Source organism: Zalophus californianus, chromosome 9 (assembly GCF_009762305.2).
Source record: "Zalophus californianus isolate mZalCal1 chromosome 9, mZalCal1.pri.v2, whole genome shotgun sequence".
NCBI classification, from domain to species: Eukaryota; Metazoa; Chordata; class Mammalia; order Carnivora; family Otariidae; genus Zalophus; species Zalophus californianus.
The window spans coordinates 5965127-5992898 of NC_045603.1; the positions used below are offsets into that span (position 1 = coordinate 5965127).

At 53.0% G+C, this 27772-nt stretch overlaps 1 protein-coding gene and 1 long non-coding RNA gene across 3 annotated transcripts in view; both read left to right on the forward strand.

Moving 5' to 3' along the window:
• Positions 1–1882: 1882 nt before the first annotated feature.
• LOC113922894 lies at positions 1883–8373 on the forward strand. The gene is made up of 5 exons (XR_003520102.1): positions 1883–2092; positions 2636–2756; positions 3852–3917; positions 6581–6736; positions 7189–8373. It is a non-coding gene; the product is annotated as an uncharacterized LOC113922894 (long non-coding RNA).
• Positions 8374–16791: 8418 nt separating this feature from the next.
• Positions 16792–27772, forward strand: part of SCUBE1 (signal peptide, CUB domain and EGF like domain containing 1) — a 142917-nt gene continuing 131936 nt past the window's right edge. For both annotated transcript variants that reach the window (XM_027594583.2, XM_027594584.2), the window contains exons 1-2: positions 16792–16978; positions 20083–20214. In XM_027594583.2, coding sequence (XP_027450384.1) covers positions 16891–16978; positions 20083–20214 — 220 coding nt within the window. In that variant the 5' untranslated portion in view covers positions 16792–16890. The remainder of the gene's footprint in view (positions 16979–20082; positions 20215–27772) is intronic.

A 27772-nucleotide genomic window follows, 5' to 3' on the forward strand; every position in this document is an offset into this window, starting at 1 on the left:
AAGTCTGAAAATACCCAAGCTTCTGAAGAAATACACATTCTCAAACACTGTTAGTGGAGATGCAAATTGGTCTAGTCCATTCCTTTTGATGACTGTACAATACTTCACGGTTGGACATAGCAAAATTTATTTACCCAGTCCTCATTTATAGACATTTAGAGTTGCTGGGTTTTTTCCCCAAGTTTTAGGTATACAGAACAGGACTGTGATGAACATCCTTGTACATACGTCTTTGTATACATTTGTGAATATATTTGTGGGAACGATTCTCAGCAACGGAATTGCTCAATGGACCTTTGCATTAAAATGTTGATATACATTACCAAATTGCCTTCCCACAAGGTTGCTGCAATTTATACTCTGGCCAATTGTGTGTGCCAATGCCTGTGTCCTGTACCTTCTCCAACACCAAGAATTACAAGATTTACATTGTTTTGTTAAGTGTGTTACTAAAAAAAAAAAAAAAAGAGGAGAGGCACAGGATAGGAATGGGTGGGTATTACCGACTGTGGTATAAATGTAAGAAATTTTTCTCAGTTCTGCCTTTGCCACTTACCTACCAGGATATACTTGGCATGCCCCTTCCCCACTCTGGTCCTCAGTTTCCCCATCTATAAAATAAGAGGACTGAGAGTGCCCTTTTTTTTTTTAAGATTTTATTTATTTATTTGTCAGAGAGAGCGAGCACAAGTAGGGCGAGCAGCAGGCAGAGGGAGAGGGAGAAGCAGACTCCCCGCGGAGCAGGGAGCCCGACGTGGGACTCGATCCCAGGACCCCGGGATCATGACCTGAACTGAAGGCAGACACTCAACCGACTGAGCCACCGAGGCGCCCAAGAGTGACCCTTTTTAAACCTACTCACCAAATGACAAGGAATCAATCTTACCTGCGAGGGTCTGCGGTGGCAGGGGCAGATGAGAGGCAATTTCTGTGCACGCTTCTCTCCTACACACCAGAGACACAGTCACACGAGGGGCTCCAAAATGGCCGTGCCCAGGGAAGACCAGGCTGGGTCGCATTCCCCAGCTGTGGCCAAGGAAGATCGGGAAGCCAATTTCCACCCTGTTGGAGAAGTGGATTTTTTCTGCCAGGAGGCAGGCTGGACCCCAAGGCTGCCTTTCTTGGGGTCTCATACAGCATTGATCTGGTCACAGCCCTTGCTCAGAAACCATCCATGGCTCCCCATTACCTGCAGGAGTAAAGCTAAACCCTTAGACTGATTCTAGCCTTGAGCTTCCAGGTTCCAACCCCATCTCCTTCTACGGTCTGGCCAGATACACAGTCTCCATTCCAAACAACTATGCCTTGAACATGCATCTTACCTGGTACCTTTTCCTCCTCTGTGTTTTGTTCACCTGCGAAGTTCTCCCATCCATCTCTAAAGACTTCCTTTGCATGATTATAAGCCCTTGCACATAATCTACAGTGTGTAATCTGGTCTAAGAATCAAAGGGCATAGGGTCGACAGAGAAAATCGACAAGCCTTCACCAAAGCCTTCTGGCTTGGTGACTCTTGAAGAAAAAAATAAAAGCATACCTATCCAAAGTAGGGTGTAGTGTAATTACAGCCACTATGGGTAGGTATATATGTGTGAAAAATAAGACCGAAGGAAATACAGCAGGCCCAAACCCTCTTCTCTGGAAGTAACTCCATAACGATAACAGGGATAGCGATGATGATGATTGTAGCTCACATTTACAGTGTATGTGTGTGCTTTTCATGATGGGAGAGACAACTGCTGTTTTTAGCACATTAGAGTCAAATCGTGGTAGATGGACAATTGGTTTCATGCAGTTAAAGGCAGGTTCTGGACACAGGCGCTCGAGGTCAGACCCCTCACCCCCACCTTCCCCCGGCCAGTCCAAGCTTCCACGGCTAACTGGCAGCAGGGTGGCGGTTAGGAGTCTGGACCCTGGAAATCAGACTAGCCCTGCCCTTGCTGTATGCCTCTACATGGTTCCTTCCTTTGTGCCTCGGTTTCCCCATCCATAAGATGGCCGTCACAGCAGAGTGCCCACCTCCTCCGCAGACAAGTTTGAGAATGAAATGGGACGCATGAAGAAAAATGTTGAACCCAAGGCCTGGCCCACAGTAGGTGCTCACTAAGTAGGAGCTCTGGCCCTAATGATTATTCTTACTATTTGTTATGAATTTGTTGGGGGATGCTCAAAGGCCGCAGACAGGCAGTCCCCTCAAATAAGTACTTATTTAGAAGTCCTCTGGACGGAGGCCCAGAAAACCAGCATGTTAAACGGATAAATAGTCTCCGAGCGCGCGGACAAAGTCTGGGACGAGGGGGCGGGGACTGGGCACAGGGAAGGGTTAAGCCTCAGACAATGGGCGCCGTCTGAACTAACCAGGGCCGCTCCTTTGAGTCGTGAGAAGAGCTATTTTCTTGTTTAAAGCCTTAAAGAGCTATTAAGTTGGGCAAATCACTGGTAAAACAGCTGGAAACCTAAGTAGCAATTTAAACAGCCCACGGCTCTTCCATCCCAAGGTGGAATCCGCGCGCCCGGGCCCTACATTGTCTGGACTAAGGGGATTGAGCGGACCTCTCCCTCCGCCGGCTCTTTAGTGAGCAAATCCACAGTTTCTTACCCTCCTCCTCCCCTTCTCTCCCCCTTTATTTTCCAGGGAGCAGACGGAACTCTGATTCTCCCTTCTTTCTCCCCCAGCCCCGAGTCCGCCCACTCTTCCTTTATGCCGCAAGCAATGAAGGCCTCGCCTCGCGGAGCCCCCGCGCACCAATGGGCCCGTAAATAAAACATGTTTCATTGATCAACTTCAAAAAGTCTTCGGCGGGGCGGGGGCGGGGGCGGGGGTGGTCTCGGGCCTGCCGGGGAGGGGAGGGCGCGGAGGCTGCGGGGACCACGTGCACCAAGTCTGCTTCTGCCCACCCACCCCCCACCGCCCCGCCCCGGGGCACGAGGTCCCAGGCAGCTGCCTCCGCAGGAGGCCCCCACCATTCACCCTCCGCATTCACCCTCCGCGGAGAGAAAGAAGGGCTGCGTTGCTTTAAATGTTTCATTTTATTTTCCCTTAATCTCCCCACGAATAAAAATTGGGGCCAACCAAACAGAGCTCTGGCCTTAAAGCAAGTCCCCCACCAGGGAAATGTGGCCGCCAGCTTCCACCTTCCATGGTATTCATTCCAGCAGCATCCGAGCCCCCGAGGGGGGTGCATGGGGGACCCAGTCAGGATCATGGGTGGCCGGCCCTCGGTGGACCGCGGCTGAGGGACAAGGCACTGGAGCCCACAGACAGTTGAATCCCTGTCTTCAGCAAAAACTCAGGGAGCACCTACTATGTGCTGGGAATCTCTATTGGTTCGTTTTATTTTTACGGGTTTTGTTGTTGTTGTTGTTGTTGTTTTTAATTGCAAAAGCAGTGAATGCCAATTGCCAGACTAGTCCATGATACACTATGGGTACACGGTAGAAAGTAAAAGTTCCCACCGGGACCCTCCTAGGCCACTCCAGGGAGGGGAGGAAATTGATGTTAACACTCAGATGTCGGTTTTTGAGACTTCTTTATACAAATACAGGCGCACACAAGCAGAGAGCAATTTTTGGTTGTGTTTTTGCAGACACAGCTTCACAAACCCATCCTGTTTTTAAACTTGCTTTTGTCACAATGTAGCGGGAAGTTTTTTTCCAGAAGCTCTTCAGTGGTTGCATATTAATATTCTGTTGTGTCCGTGTCATGATTGGCTCAGCCATTTCCCTGCTGAAAGCTGTTTGGATTGTTTTCCAGTTTTCCTTGTCTATAGCAAGTACCTCTGTAGATTCCTGGGTGGGCAAATGTTGTCTCAAAAGTTGTTGCATTTTAATTTATTTTTCCTTTTTTATAGGACCCGTGGATGAAGTTGCATTATATAGGTTAATCTTCACTCTTCAACGCCATACATTTTATGCAGGTATATATCTGCATAATCCCACCCAGACCAAGATATGGAACACTTCTGGCACCCTCAGAAGTCTCCTTTGTGCACCCTCCCAGTCAATCCCCCAACCCTAGAGGTGAGGGAGGGAGACTTTCAAGTTTTGACAGATAAGCCCTCCATAAGTACTCCTCCAATTTACCTCCCGCAACAGTGTCCCGGACTGCCTGTCTCCCGAAAACCTCTTCAGCACTGGATGTTATTGACCTTTGTCTTTTTGCCAATCCCCTTGACCTAGATGACCCCTTTGATGGGAGTGGAGCCAGACTTCTTTTTCTCCAGCAGTACCCTCTGCTTTAGAAATTCCTCCCCCCGCCTCCCCCCCCCCCCGCCCCCGCCGCCCCAGCCGCCCCAGCCGGTAAATTGCCAATTCACATCCTTTGCGCATTTACTCCAGTCCCTCAAGAATTCATTCTCTTGGCCACCTGGAAGCTTGGGATGCGTCTGAGCTCCTTCCCCTCCCTGCACCGAGCTTCACATTTCCAAATTCTTTACCCTGTTAGTTAAAGAAGAATTTAAGTGTCCTCCTATGTTTGCTTCCAGGTACTCACCTTGTTGTGTTTTTACCCTGAAACACCTTGGAGTGTCACTTAGCCTCCCTGGGCCTCAGTTTCACCATCTGTGAAATGGGGATAGTCACACCTCGCGGCAAGGGTGTTTTGGGAATGAAGGGAGGTTGTAACCAGCTGGGGGTATTGAGAATTGGGTGAGTGGTAGCAGCAGGAAAGGTGACCAGCCTGAGCCTTTACCAGATTCTTCCAGCCCTTTCTCTGGTTTCAAAATGGAGCCCCCAGAATGGGATTCCTGTCGCGAAAGGGCAAGGAATGACTGGGGATCTAGAAGCTCTCGGGTCCACAGTGGTGAGGACCCCAAAGTTTACTTGAAACCAGTTTTTTCAAATCCTTGTGGTCAAAAAGGGTCTAGGCTGTTCTTCAAAGAATGTCCCGGAGAAGCTTAATAGGTGCCTCACGACTAAAATAAAGGAGGTTGGGGAATGTGGTCAAACCAATATGAAGCACATGGGGCCAAGCAAGGGCATAGGACGTCTCTGCTGCACGATCTCCTAGAGCCCTTAGTAAAGGCTCGTAGCTGGGACGATTCCCCAAGAGGACGAGATGTGTACAAAGTGAGGTCATTCCCAAGTGGATTTGACCCTGGACTCCCCAGAGTAGTGGGCTTTTGCTCTGAGAGAGAACCACCTGCAAAGAAGACTCAGGGTAGGGTTAAACAGATGCCTTGACCCTATTCACAGCAGCCCACCCAGGCCAGGGGGATCTTTCTAGAACACAAATTTTCCAGGTCATTCCCTTGCCTAGAGCCCTCTCCTGGCCCCCCACCACCTTCAGGATAAAACCGGAGCTCCTGAGGAACCAGACTGTCCTCCCTTGCCCACGCCTTTTCCTCTTGGCCCGAGGAACCTATGTGCAGCTGTCTCTGTTTCTCAGGATGTTTTGCACCTGTACCTCCACTTGGAAAGCTCTTCAGCTACCAGTCCCCTGTTGAACTCCTATTCATCTGACAAAACCCGACTTACCTCCTCTGTGAAATTTTACGCTCACACATGCCCTCGTCCCCATCCCAGCAGGCCTGCTGCTTTGACCTTAAAACTGCACCTTTACCTTAAAACTTCACCCTGTACAGTCCTCTCTCAGAGGTAACTATTTCTCTCCCTGACTAGACCCTAACTCTAAACTCCTGCAGGACAGAAACTGTGCCAAGAGCAGTGCTCAGCATAGCCCAGCTACACTCAGCTCAGCAAGAACCGTGGGTGCTTGGTAAATGTTTGTTGAATGGCTGATTGCATGTCACTCTAACAGAATGTCACCCCCAAAAAAGCACAGTGGTTTCAGAGTACTGGTTTGATGATGTGACTTTCTTCTCACCAAGCTCTGTGGTTGATAATCCAGTACCAAAAACTCAAAAAGGAAGTTAAAGCCCCGTCACTGGTTTGGCAGGAAAGGGACAGCCAAAAATGCCACTGTCCCTCAGGATCCAGTGAGGTGACATCCTTCAGCAAGTCCTTCCTGAGTATGGTGACAGAGGACAGCATCCCTTTTCCTCTCCCCGACACCCTAGGGGAATGGCATTCTCCCTGCTCTTCAAGGCCTAGTGTCAGTGCCACCTCTTCCCAAAAGCCCTCCAGGAGGCACACAGCAGGCTCTGGGCAGAGGTTTTTTCTTCTTCTTACTTCTCTCCTAGAGCAGATAGATATCTGCTGTGCCCCTTCTGGCTCTGGCACCTCCTTTGGAAAACCCCCAGCCTCCTCTAGCCTGCAGTCTGGTGGGTCCATCAGGCAAGGCTAAGGAATTTCCTTGAGGGCACAGAGCCAGTTACGTAGTTGTGTCCACCCAGGTCTAAAACCAGTTCATGTGGCCCGTCGCAGGAGACCTGCGATATAGCAAAGAGAAACAAGGGTAGATTTGGGGAAACAGGGCCCTCTGGGGGGAGTCTTGGCTGCTTCCTGTCAAATGCATGTGCGAGTCTCCGTCTCCAGCCTGAGCTCATCATGAGCAGAGACCACATCTCTTCCTGTGTCCCTAGCTTCCGTCAACCTTTCTTTCCAAATGAAAGGCATCTTCCTCCATCTCTGTTGGGCGCTAGCATAACTGAGTACCTCTTTTTTCTCTCTAACACTTTAGGTAGGACCAGCACAGCCTGGGGACTGGGGGCTGGTGAGAGGGATGCTTAATTTTCTTGGACTCGGTTTCTCCGTCTGCAAAATGGAGGATATAAAACGCCTGATCTCAGCCTTCGACCATGAGGATCAAACAAGATTATGGGTGTGAATGAGTCTGGTAAGCCGGAAAGTCCCGCACAAACACCCATTGTCACTATCAGCATGGCCTGCTCTGTGAGACTAGTTACCAAAATGCTCAGCTGTCCTTGGGGGCAGAGCCAGAGAGCCCAGGTCCCCTGGTCAAGCCCTCTCAGGCCAGCTTTCTTCACTCCCCCAACATTCCTGAGAGATAAGGCTTGTCAGGCAAGAATCCCATAATGGCTCATTGTACACAGGGAGCCGCGTGGAGCCGCGTCCATCCGCAGCCTGGCGTGGGAGACCTTTATCATGGTCACACAAGCCCCTCCTCCTTTGTGTTAGGGACATTTTCGAATTGAACTAGACCAGGCCTGGGACCCGAGAAGGGCTGGCACCTGCCATTAAATAGCCACCCAGGGCAAGGGCCCCGAGGGTGGGAATGCCACCGTGGGTCTCTGGACACAGAGCCCTTGACTTCTTTTTGGACCCTAGGAGACCCACCCTGGGATGTCGCTGACCAGCACCAGTGCCTCCTGATTGTATATCACCGCTGCCACCAGTCAGCCCAAAGAAAATGTTTGAGGGGATTCCAGAGCCATTCCTACTCTCTGCGCCTCCTTTGCTGGACCACTTGCTGGGCACTGGTGTCAGAAGGCAGGGAAGGGGACTAGTGACCCCTAATTCACTCATGGGGTCCTCTCTCTGTACCAAGTATTAACGCTTCTGCTCTGTCGGAAGCCGTGAGGCCCTTGCCTGGCTTCCTGATGGTTCTGCGTCCTTGGAGGACTGTATGGTCTTGGGTTTTGAGGGTTGCTTGCAACTCAGGCAGGTAGCATCTTGGGCAGCAGCCCAGGGAAGAGTGCCGGGCAGTGACCCCAACAGGCAGAGGAGATCGAGAATATGGAGAGGGGTCCACAAGTTCAAGAAACACTGAGGAAGTGACACTGACAGGTCGTGTTAACAGCTTTCTGACAAGCAGTTTGGCAATAGATATAAGGAGACAAGACCTGTTGACTCCCTTCCACCCAGTTATACCACCTCCAGGTTTATTTCGAAGAGATGAGCAGAGACAGACAAAGATTTAGGTACAAGGATGCTCCACTCAGTGTTGTTTATAACAGCAAAAAATTAGAATCAGCTTAGACTGGTTGAGTAAGTTATGGTGCATCCTTGCAATGAAATACCATATAGCCGGTTTTTAAAATTCCATTTTAAAATAAGATTTAATGCTCATGGTTCTGAATGAAATGAGAGAAAACAAGTTGTAAAACCCCGTGTGTGGAATGAAACTCGAAAAGCACACTGAGCAAAAGAAATCAGAGGAGAGACTGGCTCATTATGCAAGATGCCATTTTTACAAAGTTCTAGAACAGGTGAATTGGATCCGTAGTCCAAGACATCAGACCCATGGTTGCCTGAGTTTGGGGGGTTAGGGTAATTGATGGGAAGGGCAAGCGGAGTTTTGGGGAATATGGTAAATGTTCTTTATTTTGATTGTGATGGAAATTACACAGGTGTGTACGTTCGTCAAAACTCACTGAATGGTGCAGCATCTGCAGAACGTTATGGCAGTTTCTCAAAAATTAAACATAGAATTCCCAGGGAGCCTGGGTGGCTCAGTCGGTAAGCGTCTGCCTTCGGCTCGGGTCATGGTCTCGGGGTCCTGGAATCAAGCCCTGCGCCCCACGTCAGGCTCTCTGCTCAGCGGGGAGCCTGCATCTCCCTCTCCCTCTCCCTGCTTGTGCTCCCTCTCTGTCTCTCTGTCAAATAAGCTATTAAATAAATAAATTACATCTTTAAACGTAGAATTCCCATACGATCCAGCAATTCCACTCCTAGGTGTATATACCCCAAAAGGATTGAAAACAGGGACTCAAACCAATATTTGCACACCCATGTTTGTAACAGCATCATTCACGGTAGTTAAAGGTGGAAACATCCCAAAAGTCCATCCACAGGTGAACAGATAAACAAAACATGCTACTCAGAAAAAAAATATCATTTTGGCCTTAAAAAGGAGTAAAATCCTGATCATGATACAACATGGATGAATCTTGAAAAATTATGCTAGGGGCACCTGGGTGGCTCAGTCGTTGGGCGTCTGCCTTCGGCTCGGGTCGTGATCCCAGGGTCCTGGGATCGAGCCCCGCATCGGGCTCCCTGCTCTGCGGGAAGCCTGCTTCTCCCTCTCCCGCTCCCCCTGCTAGTGTTCCTTCTCTCGCTATCTCTCTCTGTCAAATAAATAAATTAAAAAAAAAGAAAAATTATGCTAAGTGAAATAAGCCAGACACCAAAGGACCAATATTGTATGATTCCATTTATATGAGGCACCAAAATCAGAGAGACAGAAATTAGAATGGTGGGTGCCAAGTTCCGGGGAAAGGGGAGAATGCGGAGTTAGTGTTTAATGGGGACAGGGTTTGGGAAGATGAAAAATTTCTGGAGACAGATGGTGGTGAGGATCGCACAACAACGTAAATGTACTTACTGTCACTGGATTGTACACTTAAAAACAGTTGAGATGGTAAATTTTGTTATGTATATTTTACTACAAAAAAAATTTAACTCAACAAACCATGCACTTAAACTGGTGCATTTTCTTTTACGTAAAGTATGCCTGTATAAAAATAACTTGAATACAAATTTAAAAGAGATAAACACAGAGGTCGGAAAAATATGCTGTATGTGTACCAGGATCTTAATTTGATTTTTTAAATGTATACGCTCACAGAAAAAAGACTGGAAGGAATCTGGGGGGGAAAAAAAAATCTAGGAAAAGGAAGACTAGAAAAAAATCTAGGAAAAGGAATCTTGTCATCCTCTCTGGGTCTTGCCCTTGTTGAGCAGAGAGAACTTTTAATATGGAAAAAGTGTGCATTTTAGGCAAAAGGTGTTCTTGCACAAATCAGCATTTGCAGGGCATGGGATGAGAACATACTCGCGCCCGAATCTGAAGCACACCCAAGCCCACATCTGTCACACAATGCTGTTTAAATATTGTTGGCAGCACAGGTCATCCTGGTGGGGGACTCAGAACAGGCTCCACTCTAGTTTAAAAAAAAAAAAAAGAATTCTAACAGAATTTAAAGATCAAGTCCACTCCATGACCCTCTGAGCCAGACTTCTCATCTTGGCATGGTGGCTCCTTTTGAGATTCAGGTCCTGGTCCAAGTATCAGCTCCTGGGAAAGAGCTTCGTTGACTGCCCTCCACCTACAGTGCCCCGACCCCACCATCAGTGTGTCCCACCACCAGACCTCAGCCCTCCGCATAGCCCTCATCACTATCTTAGGCTTTTCTTGTTTCTGGTTTCTTGTTGTCTGCCTCCATCAAATGGATCGTGAGCTCCAGGAGGGCAGGAATCCAGTCTGACCCGCCCACTGCTGTATCCCCAAGACCTAGAACAGTGTCTGGCACAAAGCAGGTGCTCAATAAACATCCTTTACATGACTGGACTACCTGGCCACCGTGTGTTCAATGCTGACTCTGTACCCGGGGCTTTATAAGTGTGATCTTAGGAGATTCTCAAGCATTCTTGGTTTCACTGATGAAGATGCTGAGTCACAGAAAGCTGCTATGGCTTGCCCAAGGCCACACAGCAGATAAGTGACAGTGCACGGATTCAGGTCCTGATCTGCCAACCCTCTGCTCTTTCCCTCTACTCCACCGCTGACCATCTAAGACTGCAGGTCAGAGGGAGGGTCAAGGGACTCTGGACAGGAAATCAGGAGCCCACAGCTTCCTCTCATCCTGACTCTGATTGGCTGGGTGACCAAGGGCAACATTTCCCATTCATTCATTTATTCATTCATTCATTCCTGTGTGGCCTTGGGCAAGTCACTGAACCTCTCTGGGTTATACTCCACACCCGTAAATGAAGACAATAGCACCTACCTCATCTGGTGATTGTGGAATTACATGAATTAACACATGCCAAGTGTTCAGAACAAGGCCTGGATGTGTCATTTGTCAATGGTGTCAGTTCATGGAGACACCACCCCCAACCCCATGCGTTGATTAAGCAGGACTCTTTTGGTTTCAAGAGACAGAAACCAACACAATTGTCTTAAGAGCAGAAGGGATGACTCAACCAGGGCCTCAACACTGTCAGGTCCCTCCTTGCCCCTCCACTCTCCTTCTCTGCTGTCTCTCTTCTCTTTCCCTCCTCATGTCTCCCCTCTGCTTCTCTCCAACTGGTGGATCCATTCTCTCAGGCCAGCTGTCTACACCGTGGCAGAACCTCATGACCGACAGCTCTGGACACACCCACACTTACTGCTCCATGCCCGCATAGGAAGTAGTCACCCCCACCAGCCCATTTAGAGACTCCCAGGGAAGGCATCTGATTGGCTTGGCTTAGTCACAAATCCTTGCCCTGACCAATCACGTGCCTGGGGGCATGGGATGCAAGGAAAGGCCCATCCTGAGCCACCTGTTCACCACTGGGCCTTGGGGTCTGGAAAGGATACCAGATGACGGGAAGTCTAACCAACCTGCTCGTCTTGACCTAAGGAGGAGACAGATCTATTAACCAATAAGGTCCAGGTTTCAAAGCTGAACCAGTACCCATGGTGGGGGATCATGGAGGGCCAAAAGGCCCCAGATCACCTGCTCTGAGCCCCTGAGGACAGGGGTCTGACTGGCCAGTCCAGCTTCCCTATGGGGCACAGAGGATGAGATGACCAGGAGAAAGTGGGCAGCTGGATTCACTCCCCAAAGCCCCGAGCCAAACAGGGCAGCCTTGAAGACAGGGTATCTGAGCCAAGCCCTGAGTCTGGGTCTGCCAAACACATGGACGGGAAGGGCATTGGGAGAGGAGGGAAGGGAGCAGGCTGCAGCTCAGAGGTGTGAGGCAGCATGGCGTGGAGAGGAAGCATGGGAGTCTACCAGGCAGGGGCTTGAGGATGGACAGGTCTGCAGGGCCCCGTCTCCGGGGGTCTTAGGTGGATTTTGTTCTGTAGGCACAAGGAGTGGAGAGGTCAGGTCAGCCTTTGGAGAGCTGATTCCGCCCAGCCTGGAGGGATGAGTTTGAGCCTCTGTGGAGTCACTCGGGTGAGAGCTGGTGTTGTCTCAACAAAGCCAGTGGCTGAAGGGGTAGAGAGGAGAGGTCGCGAACACAGAGCTGACAAGGCTTGGTGTGGGTGGTGAGGAGAGCAGAGAGAGGTGCTGTCCCAGGGGCAGGGAGCCCTGAGGGGACGTGACCTGGGCAGTGCGGTTAGAGGTGCCTGAGGGGGTGGCAGATCTGTGAGGCTGGGCCTCAGTTTCCGCATCTGTAAAATGAGGAGTGTGGGCTGGGCCACCTCTAGGATTCATTTGCATGGGGTGTGGGGTGTGCAGGTGAGTCATATGATCCCTCACTTTCTACTTCTACTCAACCCCTTCCCAGAGGTTAAGTACCTCTATCCTACATGGGGAAAAATTTTTTGCACCTGTTAGAAAGATGAGAGAGCGTACAGTTCAGCCCCATGAATTAGGAACTGTTACAGTCTGTCTGGCCACTATGTAAAAACCACTTTTCTCAATATCAAAGCCAAAAAAGTAAAACTTTGTGCCTTATAGAGAGGAGTACCCTAATGCCCTTTGAGCCTTTGAGAGGGTTTTATCAACAGGTCGTGGTTAAGAGTGTGTCATCGAGAGTCATGCAGACCTCGGTTCAGATCCCACCTCAACATTTGCTAGCTCTGGGGTCCCAGACAAGTGGCCTGAGTCTCTGTTTTCTTAGGTGTAGAGTAGGGGTGGTGGTAGTCTCAGCCTGTCAGGATGAAATGACACAGTGCACAAGACATTGAGCACAGTGCCAGGTACTCAGGGACACTAGATACACGGTAGCTATTGTAACACATGGGGGAGGAGGCAGCAGGGAGGTCAGGATATGCTGTGTGCCCAAACTCAGGTGGGTTATTTCAGGGGAGTCTCTGGACCGTGAGCTGGAGATGCCCAAGGTCCTGGGGACTGAGACCTTCATTTGACAGCTGGGGGCTCGAGCCAAGAAACCCAACTTGTGGGGCCCAAGGTCATGGAGCGATTGCAAAAGAGATTCCCCTCAAAGGTCTAAAGAAGTGTGCAACATGGGGACACCGGGGTGGGTCAGTTGGTTAAGCGTTTAACTCTTGATTTCAGCTCAGGTCATCTGAGGGTTATGAGATCGAGCCCTGCATCAGGCTCTGTGCTGGGCGTGGAGCCTGCTTAAGATTTTCTCTCTCCCGGGCGCCTGGGTGGCTCAGTTGGTTAAGCGACTGCCTTCGGCTCAGGTCATGATCCTGGAGTCCCGGGATCGAGTCCCACGTCGGGGTCCTTGCTCAGCAGGATGTCTGCTTCTCTCTGACCCTCTTCCCTCTCGTGCTCTCTATCTCTCATTCTCTCTCTCTCTCTCAAATAAATAAATAAAATCTTTAAAATAAAAAAATAAAGATTTTCTCTCTCCCTCTCCTGCTGCCCCCCTTTCCCTTTATTAAAAGAAAGTGTGCAACATGAGGGGGGATTATTATGAAACCCCTTATTTTTACTAAGAAAGAACAACAAAGCCTCTAAAGTCCTGGAATGACATTTTATGCTCGCAGAGAACTTTATTTTCTCAAAGAGCTTTCACAACTGTTATTAATCAAGAGACTTCTTCTTGAGGAAGTTTTCTTTTTAAAGTAAGGTATTCTTTTGCTGAGGACTGGGGTCAGTGGGAACACCCCAGAGGCAGGGGCTGTGTGTGCGCTGGAAGGAAGTCTCCTCTGCCTTCTCTCTTCCTGGGACGTCTATGAGGGGTCACCAGGGGGAGCCAAAGGGCCCTGGAGGAGAGCGCCCCCTGCCCAGCTTCCCCACGGGGCAGAGAGGATGGGGGTGGCCAGGAGGGTGTGGGCAGCTGGATTCACTCCCCCCAAGCCCTATCAAATAGCCGAAAAATCTTTATCCACTCCCTGGAGCGATGTGACTTCTTGGGTTAAGTGATGTCTGTCTTCTTTCTTTGCCCATTCGTTCAACAATAATTTCTTAGGCCCAAGCCGGAGGCTGTGGCCCAGATGCAGATGGGGTGTGAGCTCCGCCTTCAGGAACCCCAGTTTGGGAAGAGGCAGAATTGAAACCCAAGGTGAGCCTGACTCTGATGGGGCAGCCCCCAGGTGTGTAGGAGCCCAGAGGAGGCCCTACACCCAGCTACGGGACAGGAGTTGAGGGTGTGTGCAGAGAAGGGGTGAGCTCTGTGAAGAAGGACATGAAGGGTGCTTCCGGCAGAGGCAAAGGTTCAGGGGTGTGAGAGCAGCATGTCTGCGGGGCCCTGTGGTTACACAAGGCTGGGACTACTACGGGCACCTTGTTAGCTGCACAAAGCGTTCGGGGCTTGCTTGGAAGGTGACGGGGAGCTATGGAGGGTTCCCTCCCAAAGTGACTGTCGGAATCATCCCTGAGCCTCCGCTCTCCTAGCTCAGTTTCCAGAGGCTCCGAGATGCCCCTGGCTGGAGTCCAGGCATACATGTTCTCACCCGGCCAGCCAGGTCCACCACACAGGTGCCGCCGTCTCTGTGGGCAGCTCTCCACCCTGTCACCGTCACACACGTGCGGTGCTTTAGTTTGCAAGGGTACTTCAAGAACACTCGCTCCTTGGTCCCCACCTTCTTCAGTGGACCTTGGCACATTCTCTCAAGCATCAGGAAAATCTCCTTCTCATATTTCGTGCCCAACTCTAGGGTCTAGGGTGCCTCCCTAGCCACCCCAGGAGCAGAAGTAACCACCTGTTTCTCTGCCACGGCCTTTAGCACGTTCACGGAGACTCACACGCGTGTCTCTTCGCCATCCCTGTCCCCTGCCCCCTGGCTCCTCTGCACAGACCACAGTCTCCTCCTGGAAGGAGCCAGGTTCTTTCCATCTGCCCACCTTACAGGGGGCAGGCTGGGCACAAGAACTTGGTATGAGTGAGAGCTGCCCCCAGATTGTGGGGGTCACAGTCTAAACGGCTATCACCTGCATCCATTCCCTCCTTGATCTAGAGGGACTGAGCCTGCTGCCATCAAGCTTGGAAGGCACCTGGCCAGGAGCGAGGTGCCCCTGGTGAACATGTACTTTTTTTTTTTTAAAGATTTTATTTATTTATTTATTTGACACAGAGAGAGAGAGAGAGAGAGACAGCGAGAGAGGGAATACTAGCAGGGGGAGTGGGAGAGGGAGAAGCAGGCTTCCCGCCGAGCAGGGAGCCCGATGCGGGGCTCGATGCGGGGCTCGATGCGGGGCTCGATCCCAGGACCCTGGGATCATGACCTGAGCCGAAGGCAGACGCTTAACTCCTGAGCCACCCAGGCGCCCCTGAAGAGGCCCTTTAAAAGACGTCGTTTCTGGTCAGTTAGAGCCCCCACAAAAGGACCTCGCCCTCAAACTCACACCGCTTGCCCTTGTCACTGATGCACAAGACAATGTGTGTTTCTAAGGGAGCTTTCTCCCCCAGAAACCAAAACCACACAATTGGGAGGAGGGCAAAATAAAGCCTATAAAGATAAGGGGGTCCCCGAAATTAAGCCACCAGCTAGGGGTGACCATGCAGCAGGAAATATCTGGAGTGACAAGGCTAAGGCTTAGAGGGGGCAGAGAGAAGCACCTCCCCTCCCGTCTTATTCCTGGACAGCCACAGCTGGCCATTTCTGGTCCCCCAAGTTGGGGACCCTTTGCCTCAGCCACTAGGCCAGTGTCATGAGCTCTTTGTGATAGGAAGTCAGGTTGGGAGTGAGGGTGGCTGGACACAGATTTAACTTTTCAGAACTGCAGTGATTGTCTACAGAAGACCATGTGAGTGTGTATGCAGGAATGTGTGTCTGTGAGGATGTGTATGAGTGTGTGTGTGAGAGAGAGAGCATGTGTCTGTATGCCTGAGGGTGTGTGTTGGGAGGGGTGTGTGTGTGTGTGTGTGTGTGTGTGTGTGTGTGTGTGTGTGTGTGTGTGTTGGGGGCAGGGAAGGGAACTGGTATGGAAAGGAAAGCTAGGCGCAGACCCAGGCGGGCAGAGTGGACAAAAAGAGGAAGGTCTTGTCTTTGAGTCGGGCCTGGAGAGCAGGAGAAGAAAAAAGGAGCTCTTATTGGTGGTTGTCAAGGAGATGGGCCTTGGGGTTTGCTGAACTTTCTTCCCTTAAAGCGTCCTGCCTGGGGCTGAGAGGGGCCATTTATTTCCAGCTGCGCCTCCTGGGCGGGCGTCTGGGTCCAGCCCCAAAGGCCACCAAGTGTCAGGTGTATTTCCCAGGCCAGGCCAGAGCGGTGCTTGGGTGGAAGGACAGTGATGGTTCCTCCAGCCCCCAGCCCATCACCTGCCTGCCCAGGGCCTGTCACTGCGGAGGCCCCAGGCCCTGAATACTCGGGGCATCAAACTGGGCAGGCTAACGGGTCAGCCCGCAGATGGGCTGGGCCACTGGCAGGGACTGCCTGCAAAGTGGCACTGTCCGTCAGGGAGCTTTCCAGATGCGCATCCCGCAGCTGTCCTATGACAAGCTCGCTTATGAGCCATTGCCCTTTGGGGAGCGTTAAAAAGTTCATTTGTTTTGAACGTCTAATTTTAATCGATCCTCATAATTTTTCCTTTCTGGCTGGTTCACCGCTGCATTGCCCTCGCTGGACGCACAGTAGGTCCTCAATAAACATTTCCCGACTGGACGAGTGCACAATTCTGCTTTGAGCGTTCCCATTTCTTTCACGGCAAATGGATGTCTCCGGGCCTTTCTCGACCTCCGAGGGCCGCTCGTCAGGCTCCCTCCTCTCCCTAGAGCGTGCGTGTTGGGGAGGTGGGAGGGCTGCCCCCGGAGGGACGGTCACCCTCGACGACTAGGGCATGGGGGGATGGGGGCAGGGGTCGGGGAAGGGAGCAGCCTCCGAGCGAGCCCCAGCCCGGCGGAGACCGTGCACCCCAGCGGCCACCGGAGCGGGCCCCGGCCCCCACCCCACAACCTGCCGCCCGCCCCGAGGGGAGGGGGCACCCCCGACGCCCGCCCCTCCCCCCGCGGGCCGGGGGCCGGCGCCCATTGGCCGGCCGCGCGCAGAGCCCCGCCCCCGGCAGCCGCGGGCCAATGAGCGCACGGCTGTCAGCTCGTCAGCCGCGCCGGCTCGGTGGCTGGGAGCCCGAGCGGTGGCCGAGGAGCCAGCAGCGAGGAGCGCTCGCCGAGCGGCCGGTCGGAGGGGTCCCCGCGCCCCGCACGCCCGCACGCCCGGCCGGCCCGGCCAGGCTCGCAGCGAGCATGGGCGCGGCGGCCGTGCGCTGGCACTTGTGCCTGCTGCTCGCCCTGGGCACGCGCGGGCGGCTGGCGGGGGGCAGCGGGCTCCCAGGTAAGCCCTGGGAGCGGGGGCCGGCGGCGGGCTCTGGGCGGCGACGGGGTCCCGGGTGGGCCCCCGCCCCGCGCCGTCGAGGGGGCTGCAGCCCGCGCGGCCCCGCGCCCCGCCCCGCCTCTTTGCAAAGTAACTTCTGGGGCCGACGCCGGGCGCCCCCTCCCCGAAGCCCGGGGGCTCCGGGAGCCCGGCGGGGCCGCAGCAGGGGCGGGACAGGCTGGGGCCCCCCGGGGGAGGGAGCGCGAGGGCGGGAGGAAGAAAGAAAGCGCGACGACCCGCGGAGGGGAGCCCCGGCGCTCGGAGCGCAGGCGGGAGGGAGTGGGGACCCCGGGGCCCGACGGGCGCTCCCCCAGGGGAGAGGGGCGTGCGGGCGGAAGGAGGCCCACAGGGGAGAAGGAGAGGAGGGGAGCCGGGGGAAAGAACTGACCTAGAGAGAAAGGGGTTGGGGGAGGTGGTGGATAGAGGGACGGACGGACAGAAAAAGAGGCACGGAGGGAACACACAAAAGGACACAGAAAGAATCCCAGAGAAAGACACGAAGAGTAGGGAGGAGACCAGAAGACCGGAGGGGAAGGAGGAAACCCAGGGGAGAGAAAAGGAGGCAAATAGGCAGCTGGAAGGAAAAAGACAGAGAAAGGGAGATGTGAGGGACCGGCGAAGGGATGGGAAGGAAGCGAGAGGAGGAGAGGTGGAGGCCGAGGGTGCAGCAGAGAAAGAGACAAGAGGGCTGGGGGGGGGGATGGGGGGGAGCAAGACAGACGGATGGGAAAGACAGAAGTGGACATGGCTGGGAAGCAGTGGGCAGACAGACAGACAGGAAGGGGGGGTGGGCAGAGGGACGGACACAGAGGGAAGGAGACGGATGGGAACCAGAGGGAGGGGAGACCAGACTTGGGACCTCCGGGAGGAGGCCCAGGAGAGGGAGGCAGGAGGCACTGAAGGAGGAAATGGGGGGATCTGGGATCCGGGATCCGAAGCATTTGGGGCATGGGTTGGGGCAGGCAGCAGAGGCTGGGGGCGGGGGGTGCAGGATTTCACAGGGAACTCCCCAGCGCCCTCTCCTTCCCCTCCCACTCTCTTGGTTGTCTGGTAGGGGTGCTCCCACAAAGCTGAAAGCACAGTGTCTCCTCCCACAGCTTTGGAGGAGCTTCCTCCCTCTCTCCTTGAGGGGTGGGGGGGGTGCCCTGCCTGCTTCTGTTCTCCTTGGCTTCCCCCCGCCCCCGCTGCCATGCTGGGCTCCCCGAAGTCTGTGTTTGGTGGCACAGGAATCTATTCCTGGGAGTCGCACCCTGACTAAGGATGCCAGGCCGTTTAAACTATTTCATAGAGGGAGCCCGCGGAGGCTGGGCCCTGTGGCCCACAGCCCCCACCGTGTCTGTACGTATCTCTCTCCGACTTGAGGATCCTTCGCCCCTGTTTGGCTGTTTCTGTATGTGCCTCTCCCCACCTCTCTGTCCCTCCTCTGTGTCCCAGCCCCTGAAAGCCTTGTGCTGTGACATAAACCAAAGTCAAAGCAAGCACGATGGAAGGGCTGGGCTGCCCTCTGGAGGGAGTCCCCAGCCCTGGGCAGGGTGCAGGGGCAGACCATGGGAACAAATGGCCTGTGCCTCCTGTCCTTCTCCCCAGCCCCACCTAAAGTCATGTTTAGGAGATGTGTTGGGAGTTGTCTCACCCTCCCCCCACGAGTCCCGTGGCTAACCTTCATCCGTTCCCCTCCCCATGAGGATACCTGCCTAGGTCAGAGATGAGGGATATGGGGCAAAAGGGGCTCCAGAATCCCAGGCAGTTTCCCTCCCCTCATTCCTGTACACTGACCCTTGGGATGTGCATCCGTGGTCCGTTTCCCTTGCTGGTCCTATCTCAGAAGTGGCCCCAGGCCTCCCCAATGGAAGGATGCAGACTGGCGCTCCCTGGCCTCTGGCTTCCTGCCCTTGAGGCCGTGCTAACCCGGCATGGGGGTCCCTGTGTTGTCACTTCCCCAGAAGGGGATGTTCTGCTGGTCTGATGTTCCTGCTGGCCCCTGGCCATTTGATGGCTGGCTCTGGACTGCTACTCTGACTGCTTCCTGGCTCCCGTTCCCCCTTCCTTTGGGCAGCTGTAGAGGACAGGCTGCTAACCTGAGCAGATACAACCACCCTGAAAAGTGACGCCACCTGCTGGGTGTGTCTGTGTGCGTGTGTGCGCGTGTGTGTGCGCGTGTGTGCGCGTGTGTCGGGAATTTTGCTCTTATGCTTCTGGTTGATGCCTCTCTTCCTTTGGGGGAGGCTGGAGCCCTTAGAGACTTAGAGAGGAGCTCTATTCTCTTAGAGAAGCCCCCCCCCACACAGATTTAGAGCCCTGATGCCAGCCAGGGGAGTAATTCAGAATGGACAGTCTCAGGAACCTGACAGCTTAGGGGAAGACTGGAGTCATGAAGGTGCTAGGTGTCCGAGGTGGAGAGGAGAAAGGATGGGGAGGTCAGAGCCACGGACAAGCCCGGCCAACCCCACTGAGGGTGTAGCTCTACTGCTGGCCGCTGCAGGCGGGGGTGTGGAAGCTAGGTGAAGAATCCTCTATTTCCACAGCCTTGGGGCTGAGTGGGGTCAGATCACCCGGCTGGGCCTCCTGGCGTGGCCTCTGCTCGCTGTCCCATTCTAGCCTTGGTTTCCTGCCCCTGCCCCGCCCCCCACTGTAACCCCAAGGTGATAGATTAAATTCCTCCAAGGCCCTTCTGGCTCTGAATTCTAGAATAAGGAGAGTGGAGGAGGGATGGAGCAGTGCTTGTGGGGAGAGCAAGACACACAGAGAGGCTTTCCTGGCAGGGCTCCTAAGCCTCGGGTTTTGTCATCTCTCCAGCAGGAGTAATAGACCGACTGAACGGGACCGTCTTGAAAATAGATGGGAGCCCGCATTTAGGTAGCATTGTGTCTGGCACAGAGTAGCTGCCCCCAAAATGCTACCAGTCGCCACTCGTCACACCGGCTTGTCGTGTGATGGCTATCACTGTTAATTACCCCAGCGATCGTTGGAAGGTGGGGGGGCAGAAGGAGCTCCCTGCCCCCAGCCATTACTGCCTGCCGCCCAGGCCACACCTCACCAGTGGTTTCCCCCACTCCCCCCGCCAGGGCCAGTCGACGTGGACGAGTGCTCGGAGGGCACGGATGACTGCCACATCGATGCCATCTGCCAGAACACGCCCAAGTCCTACAAATGCCTCTGCAAGCCGGGCTACAAAGGGGAAGGCAGGCAGTGTGAAGGTGAGCCCGGCCCGGCCCTCCCGGCCAGACCCCCGTATGTGGCCAATGCCCGCCCCGTGGCGTGCCAGCAGTATAGGCCTCACTCAGCCTTGGGAGAGAGGCCGGGGGCTTCTTGGGAACTTGAGCTGCTTCCCCGGAGGGAGGAATTTGGAGTCAAAGGGTACTTAACTCATGCTGGAATTGAAACTTTTGTTTCGTTTTGTTTTAAATGAGTTGAAGTGTTGAATGATATGTTCCTCCTTCTGTCCCTGATGGGACACGTGTGGGGTGCAGGCCTGGGGTAACCCTCCCCCCAGGTCCCCAACTTCGAAACCACCCATATCAGGCCGTGTGGCCTTAGCTTTCCCAAAGGACCTGCTTAGTAGCCAGCCACAGCATTTGTGGGCTGGCTCAGGTACGAGAACTTGGGAAAAGACATGGATTTGTGCTGTGTCCGTCTGTCTGTCCAGCCTTTCTTCCCTGCACCTGGGATTTTGGTTTGACTGTTTGGCACTGGAAACTGCCTTTCTGGCAAGCTGGAAGTCAGAAAGAGAAGAGTAGCCTCGGCTGTCTTCGGAGCCAGGACTCTTCAAACTGGATGGAACTCATGGGAGCATCTGTCAGGGAGGGGCTGTGTGGCCATTCTGTGTGGTGCTGGGGAAGCCCATCAACAGGGAGCTGGAAGCCACTCTCTCCATGACCCGTGTGCGCACCCGGCTGAGAATCATTGATCCAAATCTTCCCTGTCTGTCCCCGCCTTACAGGTGAGGAAAGTTGAGGCTCCGAGAGAAATAAGCCCCCAGGTCCTGCAGGGGATGACGAGTACTAAACCCCAGGACCTGAATTTCCACCCCACGGCTCCCTAGCATCTCGTTTGCTTCTCCCCACGTTTTGCCAACTTACTTTTGCAAAGTGTGAGACTCGTATTAGGAAAGCGACCCATGAGAGTACAATGGGTGCCCATCCCTTCTGTGTAAGGCTTTGTAGGAGCTGGAGCTTCGTAGGAGATGCAGCCATGCCTCCTTGGGGTGCTGACATGATTCATCCATCTCACTTGTTGGGCATCTCCTCAAGGCTGAGTGCTGGGCAAACGGCAATGGCCTGGATCGTGCGTGGTTTGGCCACATCTCTGGCCTTGCTTGGGGCCTAGAAGCCTGAGTGCAGAGCTGGCGCCTACCCACAGACCTCTGGAAGGAGGCCAGGCTGGAGACAGGTAGAGGTCATGAGCAAGAAGCCTGGTGGCATGGGCTAGCCCCCTGCTGGCAGGGCCTGGGGGATCCATGCGGCACGTGTGAGACTCTAACGTGATGGTTTTCTACCCTGCTGCTCCCTGCTCCAGTCCCAGTGCTCTGGCAAGGGAGGACCGAGGGCAGCCCTCTGTCTCTGCTTGTTCCAGCCCCTGACCCAGACTGCTCCTCCTCTAGCCCAGCTCCTTAGGTTTCCATCCTGCTGTCCCTGGACCTGGAGGCCCACACTTTATGTCCTGCCTGTCTCCCTGAAGCCCTCTGGAGTCCAGCCTTAGTGCTCCACTCTGCCTGAGCCCGGGTTGGGAGTTAGACTTGCTGGCTCAGTATAAGGTTGAGAGAGGAGGAGGCTTGTAAATGTGCTTCTGGAACTGCCAGGGGCCTCTGTGTCTTGCTCGTCTGTCTCTGGCCTCTGCCTCTCACCTCCTGAAACCCTGAATAGCCCTCGTGTCCTGGCCACACACCCACACACGAGGCCGCGCCACGCTTCTGAGCCCCAGCTCAGGTCTTCCCCCCCTACCGGGAGCTCCTTGTCCACCCTTTGTGTCCTGGCCAATTCCTAATCAGGCTTTAGATTTGCCTCCTCTGGGAAGCCTTCCTTGATACCTCTGCTTCTACACAATTGCACATATACACACCCACACAAAGCTACATTAAGTGCTTTTCTCCATCATAGCACTTCTTTTTGTTTTTTTAAGGATTCTTTGGGGGGAACAGAGGGAGAGAGAATTTCAAGCAGACTCCATGCTGAGTGCAGAGCCGGACGAGGGGGCTCGATCTTATCACCCTGAGATCATGACCTGACCTGAGCCAAAACCAAGAGTCAGACACTTAACTGACTGCACCACCCAGGCACCCCTCCATTATAGCAATCCTTTTGTTATTTATTTTATTTATTTTTTTTTTTATTTTTTAAAGACTTTATTTATTTATCTGACAGAGAGAGACGCAGCGAGAGAGGGAACACAAGCAGGGGGAGTGGGAGAGGGAGAAGCAGGCTTCCCGCCGAGCAGGGAGCCCGATGCGGGGCTCGATCCCAGGACCCCGGGACCATGACCTGAGCCGAAGGCAGACGCTTAACGACTGAGCCACCCAGGCACCCAGAACTCCTTTTTTTAAAAAAAGATTTATTTCTTTATTGCAGAGGGAGAGCACAAGCAGGAGGGGCAGAGGGAGAGGGATAGAGAATCTCAAGCAGACTTGGTGCCAAGTAGAGCCTGACATGGCGCTTGATCTCATGACGCGGAGATCACGACCTGAGCAGAAACCAGGAGTCAGACACTTAACCGACTGTGCCACCCAGGCGCCCCCATCAGAGCACTTCCACCTTTGGATTATAATTATGTGTCTTGCTCTCCTGCTGAACAGTGAGCTCATTTATTGGGGGCTGGCCATGGGCTCAGCTTTGGGGTCCACCACACGGAAGTTGTCCAACTTGGGCTCGCAGTGAGCCCCCAGATTGCCTTTCAGCCTTGTCCCCTATCTTCCCCGCTCCGGGGCCAGAGCCTGGCATGAGCATAGGTGTGCAGAAAATGTTTAGTCTGACTTGGCTGTCTTTTGCCCAGACTGGAGTTCCCAGGAGGTGAGGAGCCACACAGATAGAAGCTGCCCACGGAGGGGCTGTGCGGGCGGCAGGGAAGGGGCATGCTGGGGCCGTGTGAGGAACCGCTCTTGTCATGGTGCCCTCTCCACTCTGTCTAATGGGAGAGGAAAGCACGAACCGACTCAGCCTCTGGATGGGAGTCTGGGTTGCGGCCCTCCGATGTGAAAGTCTAGGTGGTCATTTGCCCTCCTGAGCCTCAGTTTCTTCTTGGGTTATATGGGCCCAAGATACCCCCGGCCATAAGCCATCCTGAAGATGCAATGAAATGCCGTGTGGTGAGCGGCAGGCCTGTCCATCACGGTGCCCAGCTCACAGTAGGCACTCAGGATACAGGTGATGGTTCCGTTACTGTCGTTGCCACCATATCTGTCACCGCGGCTGCAGGCCCTGAGAGGTAGTGTGACCAGACTCGTTTGATGACATCTTCAACGGTGAAGACCTTTGAAGATGGTTCAGTGCTGCCTGCCTCAGAATTGATAATGATAGCACAACCTTGCCCTTCCCCTTCAAGGAGCTCTGGATCTGGGTCGGGCTGCATGAGCTGAAATTATATATCTGTAGAAATTCTTAATCAACAGGGTCAAATGGGTGGCACGTCGGTACCTGTGGAGTTGCCCTGTTAACAGTACGGAGAATGGGGCTCCTGGGTGGCTCAGTCAGTGAAGCGTCTGCCTTCAGCTCAGGTCACAATCTCAGGGTCCCGGGATCGAGTCCCACATCAGGTTCCCTGCTCCACAGGGAGTCTGCTTGTCCCTCTGCTCCTCCCCCTGCTCATGTGCTCTCTCTCTCTCTCTCTCTCTCTCTGAAATAAATTATAAAGTAAAATCTTAAAAAAGAAAAAAAAAAAACACCAGTGGTGGTGGTGGTGTTGATGGTGGTGATGATGATGGTCGTAATGGTGGTGGTGATGATGAGGGTGATGATGAGGGTGAGGACAAGGATGTTGGTGACCACGTGGGTGATGACGATGGTAATAATGATGGTGGTAATGATGATGGTGGCCATGTTGGGCGATACTGATCACGATATTGATCATCATCATCACATTGATGATGTTGATGCTCCACTAGTATGGAGACTAGTGGTCGAGGACTAAGGGGACACCATTTGGCCACTCACTCCCTGGACCCTCCGTGAAGGTTTCGGGGGACCTGAGTGGACACTGTCCCACTTGCACTGAGGTTTTCTACCCGCTGAGGACAGGCATCAGTCAGAATTAATGGAGCCTGCTGGAGTGTTCCCCCACAGGCCATCAGATCCCCCACCAGCTTCCCTAGGAGGACCATGCAGAGATTTCTGGAGGCTTTGAAATCTGGAGGGGCTGGCCAGTCACATGCAGTGGTGGCCTGAGGGAGTGTGGAGATCATCCAGATGTTCATTCACCTCCTTGGTTTACAGATGGGAAAATGGAGGCCTGAGGAGGCAGGGGTCTTGCCTGAGTTGGGACCAGAGCCCAGGTTTGGTAGGCCCATTTCTCACACTGTGTTCTGCAAGCAGTTATTGCTACCTGTGGCTCTCTGCTCCAAGAGGAGGAATAGGCAGTCAATATGCAGTTGGGCACAGTGCTTAAAGCATGGGCTTTGGAGACAGACATGATGGGTTCAGATCCTGTCTGTGGAGCCTGGGCAAGTTACTCAACTCCATTTGTTTGTCTGTATACTAGAGATAACAATAATATCTACTTCACAGAGATAGTGTGAGAATTAAATGAGGTAACGGGCATAAAGCATTTGAACATAGCCTGGTACATAGGACACTCTATGTGAGCTTTACACGCTGTTCCTGTGATGATGGTGGTGATGATGATGATGATGGTGGTGGTGTTGATGGTGGTGATGTTGTTGATGGTGGTGGTGGTGGTGCTGATGGTGGTGATGATAATGGTGGTGATGATGGTGGTAATGGTGGTGATGATGATGATGGTGGTGGTGATGATGATGGTGGTGGTGGTGTTGATGGTGGTGATGATGATGGTGGTAATGGTGGTGATGATGATGGTGATGATGAGGGTGAGGACAAGGATGTTGGTGACCACGTTGGTGATGATGATGGAATGGTAATAATGATGGTGGTAATGATGATGGTGGCAATGTTGGGCGATACTGATCACGATATTGATCATCATCATCATGTTGATGATGTTGATGCTCATGATAATGTCGATGATAATATTGTTGTTCAGTATATGAAAAGGGTGAACTTTTGTCTTTTTCCAGCAGTTGCCAGGATCAAAAGTGGCTGGGAAATGGGGTGTTCTGGCTCACTGACTATTCAGATAAACCATACGCATATGTCCATATCCCCATAGAGATTTACAGACACGTGTGCCACTCACAGATGACCATTCACCAAGAATGCACAATAAAAATTATGAGAGACAGAAGGCTCTCCTTTGTTCCGTGAAACCTACTGCAGGGCTGGCAAAGAGGCTGCCACATTCTGCCAGAGCAGACACCAATAATCGATCACAGCCCCCTCCAGACAGCAATTTCCACTTTAAGTGAAACCCATTTCCCTCGCTGGGCCCTTTCATTGCAGGTGCTGAGCTGGTATGGGGCTGTGCAGAGGCTGGGGTTGGAGTCTTGGGGGAGTGAGCACCCCATCCTACAGATCTGACAGACTTTGTTGTTTACTGTGATAAGCACAGAGGATGGAGTCTCAGCAAAGCATACTCAGAGAACATGGCTTCCACAATCTCACTAGTTCTTCACGGGAAATGGACCCAGGTTATGGGAAGCCCTGCGTGGAGCCGACCGAGCCTCTCATACCCTTAACTGCTTCATCCTGAAGCTGCTGCTGGTTATGAAAAGCCCTTCAGCAAACCCAGCATCTTAGGCAGCCTGTCCCCTTCTCTGCAGCCATACAGAGAGCAACCTTGGATCCCCGTGTGGTCAGCTTAATGCTGGCGGGGGGCTTGCTGTAGCCAGGCTGAGGTGCCTCGGATGGTTCTGAAAGGCTCCGGGCAAGGCTGAGGATAAATCCGTGTTTTCTTGATGATTTGCATCTTGACAGAATCTGAAGTAACTCCAGGTACACTCATGGATGTGCACGGTTAGAAGGGACTCGAAGGGGCCTCCAGGGGAGCCCCCATGCTCTACAGATGACCAGCTCTCTCTGTTGCCCTCCCCCAACCCATACACACCTCCGCTTTGGTCCATGTCGCCCTGCATTTATGTTTCCCAGTGTCTCCTCCTGGAATGTGGGCTCTGCAAGGGCAGTGTCTATGACCTGGTCTGCTCCATTCCCTGGAAGCCAGTGCCGGGCCTGGCACAGAACGTGGAAAACATCTGTTGAGTAAAAGGGTGGATGGATGAGTTCCAGCAGTTACTTCTTCCAGGAAGCCTTCCCTGCTGTCCATGTTACCTGTGAGCATCCCTTCTTCAGAGCGCCTGTGACACTGGGTTGCAATGACCCATGTGACTTCATTTAGGGCTGGGTCCAGAGCTAGTGTTGGTGGGTAGTGAGTGACCATTATAAGTCCCAGGGATACCAGGAAAGGCCTCCCAGAGCCTCCAAATTCTGGGGGGGGGTGGTTTTATAGGTGAGGAAGCTGAGGCCTGACAAGGGAAAAGGCTAGTCTGAGGACATCTGGTGTAGGCCAATGGCAGAGTAAGTTTGGGGCACTTGGACCCAGGGAGGTCAGTCTCTAGCCAGGTCACCCAGCTGAGAAACCGCAGGGCCTGTATCCAACCCCAGGCAGCCATGGGGTCCCGGCCACGGGCCAGGCCCCCAGCAGCCTGTCTGAACAAAGTGGGAAGAGTTCCTTAGCTGGGGAGTCATAGAGGAAGCTGCAGAGACCCTTTCCTTTATTCATATCCCCCACTAGCTGCCACCAGCTCATCTGTGCCAGACCCTGTGAATGCCAGGGGCTCAAAGCACACGGCCCATCCATACAGCTGAGAGAGGACATCCCTCAGGCTGAGCCCAGCACTCCGCTAATCACTTCGAGCTGCTGTCATTCTCAACCCTTCCCCCCCACCCCCGACCACACCACAACATCACTCACTTTTTGGTTCCTCAAACTTGCCAGCTCCTTCCTACCCCAGGGCCTTTGCACAGTCTGTTTCCCCTGCCTCTTTTCATTTAGCTAAGCCTATGCATCCCCCAGCTCACGAGACCCTTATGCTGGCCTCCTGGTCTGAATTACTTGGGCCTGTTTATGCTCCTTCTGCTGAGGGGGCAGACCAGGGGCGAGGAGGGGGCATTTCGTCCCTTTTAAATGCTTCAACTCATTTAGCCTTAATTGCTTTGTTTTCATAGACATTTGCTAAGGAAAAGAACCAAATTATAGCTTGAATTGGGTCTTACTAATTTTAATTAAAAGCTCTCGTTTATAATCAGGACCAGGCCCCAAACGAGGAGCAAACCGCCCTCAAATGGCTTGTTTAAATAACTAAGACCCTCTTGATAATCACTGTTTAGTCTGAACCAGCAGTGCACATCACCCCTTCTATGTGTACTTAATTTTTTAGACTATTTATTCAAGTCGTTTATTCCACTTGCAAGTTCCAACTCGGGCCTTTTCCAGAATGCTATAATTAAAACTCTTGGGGGAAATAACTTTTTTGTTTTGGCCACAGAATATCAAATATATTATTATTTTCTTCCTTTTTTATGCAAAGGAAAAAAATGACAACCTGTGGGCATCGGAGATCACAAATGTATGTAATGAATATAAATAGCCACTTCCTGAATTTTATATCCCCAGCGCCTACTTGTCAGTCACTGAAAT